Raw genomic sequence first — 4,299 nt, 5'->3', positions numbered from 1 at the left:
ACTGAATTGAGCCCAGAAATAGATTGTATGATCAATCAGTTTTCAACTAAGTTGTCAATGTAATGAAATGGGAAAAGGAGCATCAGAATAATCATACTAAAAACAAACAAACAAACAAACAACAAACAAAAAACCATGATCTATACCATATCATACCAGAAAAGCAATGTGCAACAAATCATAGACCAAAATGTAAAAGCCAATATTTTAAAGGTCTTGTATGAAAATAAAGGAATTACTTTGGACTAGACAAATACTTTTTCGATTGGACAAAAAAAGCTGTAATCATGGGAAACTGACCCTAGAGTCCATAAAATTTGGTTCTGAGTTCCCTCATCACCGATTCACCTGCTGTTTAATAGGGAAAATGGAACAGTTCTGAGTCTCTTGCTTATGCTATTAGTTAGTAACTAAAAACTTGAGTCTTACTTTTATGTTTATCTTTTTGCTGTAATGGCTGCTCTGGTAACTGACAATTCAGCTCAGCTCATCTCCTGACATGCACAGGGACCAAAATCACACGGTGATAACAAGTAGACATCTAGATGATTGAGACTCTTCCTAAATTAAAGCTTAACATTATTATTAATATAAAAGCAGAATTGACAGATGATCACGCTAATCTTCAAAATAAAATGTGGTAAATACTGATGTGATACTTGGGTGTCCTTTTTTTTTTTTGGTAGGAGAAGGAAGTGATCATTGTTTGATCATCTTTGAGTCATGATCCTACTTGACATGTCATCATTTACCAAAGCTAATATATTCTTGATCCAGGAAAAGTTTTCTTCATTTTCCTTCTGGATAGCATATTGTCTGACATTATTCCTTTGACACTGGATATACTTTTATTTATTTATTTATTCATTCATTCATTCATCCATTTATCCATTTATTATTTTTGGACTTTTAAAAATCCCAATTATCGGGGCACCTGGGTGGCTCAGTGGGTTAAAGCCTCTGCCTTCGGCTCAGCTAATGATCTCAGGGTCCTGGGATCGAACCCCGCTTTGGGCTCTGCTCAGCGGGGAGCCTGCTTCCTCCTCTCTCTCTCTGCCTGCCTCTCTGCCTACTTGTGATCTCTCTCTCTGTCAAATAAATAAATAAAATTTAAAAAAATCCCAATTATCACCAACATCTTAAATTTGGAGTGCCCTGGAGGAGTCAAGATGGCGGAGAAGTAGCAGGCTGAGACTGCTTCAGCTAGCCGGAGATAAGCTAGATAGCTTATCTAAAGATTGCAAACACCTGAAAATCGATTGGCAGATCGAAGAGAAGAAGAACAGCAATTCTGGAAACAGAAAAACAACCACTTTCTGAAAGGTAGGACCGGCGGAGAAGTGAATCCAAAGCGACGGGAAGATAGACCCCGGGGGGAGGGGCCGGCTCCCGGCAAGCGGCGGAGCAACGGTGCACAAAATCAGGACTTTTAAAAGTCTGTTCCGCTGAGGGACATCGCTCCAGAGGCTAAACCGGGGCAAAGCCCACGCGGGTTCAGCGTGGCCTCAGGTCCCGCAGGGTCACAGAAGGATCAGGGGTGTCTGAGTGTCGCAGACCTTGCGGGTATTGGAACGGGAAAGCCAGCTACAGAGACAGAGCCGACAGTAAGCTCACAGCTCGGTGTTACCTTGAACTGGTCGCAGGCTCGGAGAGCTCAGAGCGTGGTCGGAGGTCAGGCAGACGGGAGTAACTGGGCACTGTTCTCTGAGGGCGCACTGAGGAGTGCGGCCCTGGGCTCTCGGCTCCTCCGGGCTGGAGACCAGGAGGCCGCCATTTGTATTCCTGTCCTCCGGAACTCTACGGAAAGCGCTCAGGGAACAAAAGCTCCTGAAAGCAAACCCGAGCGGATTACTCACCCCAGCCCCGGGTAAGGGCGGTGTAATTCCGCCTGGGGCAAAGACACTTGAGAATCACTACAACAGGCCCCTCCCCCAGAAGATCAACAAGAAATCCAGCCGAGACCAAGTTCACCTACCAAGGAGTGCGGTTTCAATACCAAGGAGAGCAGCAGAATTCCAGAGGAGGAGAAAGCCAAGCACGGAACTCATGGCTTTTTCCCTGTGATTTTTTTTTATTTTTTATTTTATTTTATTTTATTTTTTTTGTTGTCCAAGGTTTATTGATGATATTACAGCACAGCAGAAAGATTCAAACGGCTCCACGTGGTGTTTTGAAATTCATCCCGACTGTAGGCTGAGTGACCTGCAGGTTGGACAGGCTGCCAAAGTCCAAGAGTTTCAACATTTCCTTAGTGTCAGGATCCACTTCAATGATCTCCTGATCCAGGGCCGAGACCTCGGGCACGTAGTTGTCCCTCCGTTCTCGCTCCTCCTCCTGCAGCTTGATGGAGATGCCCCTCACCGGGCCCCTCTGAATGCGCTTCATCAGGTGCGTGACGTAGCCTGCGATCTTGTTGCGGAGCTTCTTGCTGGGGATGATGGCGATCTCCTCGCACACGCGCTTGTTGGTGTGGAAGTCGTTGCCCAGGCGCGTGTAGTACTTCTCGATGATGACCCGGGCCGCCTTCTTCACGGTTTTGGTGCGGACGCGGCCCATGTTGGCGGGTATAGTAAAAGAGCCCCTGTGATTTTTTTTTAGTCTTGCAGTTAATTTTTTTCTTTTTCATTTTTTGTTTTTTTTTTTTTCACGCCTTCGGGTAAAATTTTTTTTTTTTAACTGTTACCTTTTTCTTTTTTAACGATTTTTTACTAGTTTATCTAATATATATATTTTTTATTTTTTACATTTTTCTTAGGTGTTTTCCTTTTTTTTTTTTTTTAATTCTTTTCTTTTCTTTTTTCTTTTTTTTTTTTTTTTTTTTCTTTTTTTTCTTTCTTCCTTTTTGAAACTCTTTTTATCCCCTTTCTCCCCCCTCACGATTTTGGATCTCTTCTAATTTGGTTAAAGCATTTTTTCCTGGGGTTGTTGCCACCCTTTTAGTATTTTACTTGCCCCTTCATATACTCTTATCTGGACAAAATGACAAGACGGAAAAATTCAACACAAAAAAAAGAACAAGAGGCAGTACCGAAGGCTAGGGACCTAATCAATACAGACATTGGTAATATGTCAGATCTAGAGTTCAGAATGACCATTCTCAAGGTTCTAGCCGGGCTCGAAAAAGGCATGGAAGATATTAGAGAAACCCTCTCGAGAGATATAAAAGCCCTTTCTGGAGAAATAAAAGAACTAAAATCTAACCAAGTTGAAATAAAAAAAGCTATTAATAAAGTGCAATCAAAAATGGAGGCTCTCACTGCTAGGATAAATGAGGCAGAAGAAAGAATTAGTGATATAGAAGACCAAATGACAGAGAATAAAGAAGCTGAGCAAAAGAGGGACAAACAGCTACTGGACCACGAGGGGAGAATTCGAGAGATAAGTGACACCATAAGACGAAACAACATTAGAATAACTGGGATTCCAGAAGAAGAAGAAAGAGAGAGGGGAGCAGAAGGTATACTGGAGAGAATTATTGGGGAGAATTTCCCCAATATGGCAAAGGGAACGAGCATCAAAATTCAGGAGGTTCAGAGAACGCCCCTCAAAATAAATAGGAATAGGCCCACACCCCGTCACCTAATAGTAAAATTTACAAGTCTCAGTGACAAAGAGAAAATCCTGAAAGCAGCCCGGGAAAAGAAGTCTGTAACATACAATGGTAAAAATATTAGATTGGCAGCTGACTTATCCACAGAGACCTGGCAGGCCAGAAAGAGCTGGCATGATATTTTCAGAGCACTAAACGAGAAAAACATGCAGCCAAGAATACTATATCCAGCTAGGCTATCATTGAAAATAGAAGGAGAGATTAAAAGCTTCCAGGACAAACAAAAACTGAAAGAATTTGCAAATACCAAACCAGCTCTACAGGAAATATTGAAAGGGGTCCTCTAAGCAAAGAGAGAGCCTACAAGTGGTAGATCAGAAAGGAACAGAGACCATATACAGTAACAGTCAACTTACAGGCAATACAATGGCACTAAATTCATATCTCTCAATAGTTACCCTGAATGTTAATGGGCTAAATGCCCCTGTCAAAAGACACAGGGTATTAGAATGGATAAAAAAACAAAACCCATCTATATGTTGCCTCCAAGAAACTCATTTTAAGCCCGAAGACACCTCCAGATTTAAAGTGAGGGGGTGGAAAAGAATTTACCATGCTAATGGACATCAGAAGAAAGCAGGAGTGGCAATCCTTATATCAGATCAATTAGATTTTAAGCCAAAGACTATAATAAGAGATGAGGAAGGACACTATATCATACTCAAAGGGTCTGTCCAACAAGAAGATTT

At 41.9% G+C, this 4,299-nt stretch overlaps 1 protein-coding gene across 1 annotated transcript; it reads right to left on the bottom strand.

Moving 5' to 3' along the window:
• Positions 1-2,096: 2,096 nt before the first annotated feature.
• On the bottom strand, positions 2,097-2,575 carry LOC116584963 (40S ribosomal protein S17). The gene has a single exon (XM_032334042.1). The coding sequence runs from the start codon at positions 2,554-2,556 to the stop codon at positions 2,149-2,151; it is 408 nt and encodes a 135-aa protein (XP_032189933.1). The 5' UTR covers positions 2,557-2,575; the 3' UTR covers positions 2,097-2,148.
• Between the last annotated feature and the right edge of the window lie 1,724 nt (positions 2,576-4,299).

The sequence above is a fragment of the Mustela erminea genome, chromosome 2 (assembly GCF_009829155.1).
Source record: "Mustela erminea isolate mMusErm1 chromosome 2, mMusErm1.Pri, whole genome shotgun sequence".
In the NCBI taxonomy this organism is placed as follows: domain Eukaryota; kingdom Metazoa; phylum Chordata; class Mammalia; order Carnivora; family Mustelidae; genus Mustela; species Mustela erminea.
The sequence above is the reverse complement of the archived record's forward strand: the minus strand, read 5'-3'. Positions and strand labels throughout refer to the sequence as shown.

Bases quoted from the DNA above. Each gene is read 5' to 3' on its own strand.
- LOC116584963 (XM_032334042.1), bottom strand. From the start codon at position 2,556: ATGGGCCGCGTCCGCACCAAAACCGTGAAGAAGGCGGCCCGGGTCATC.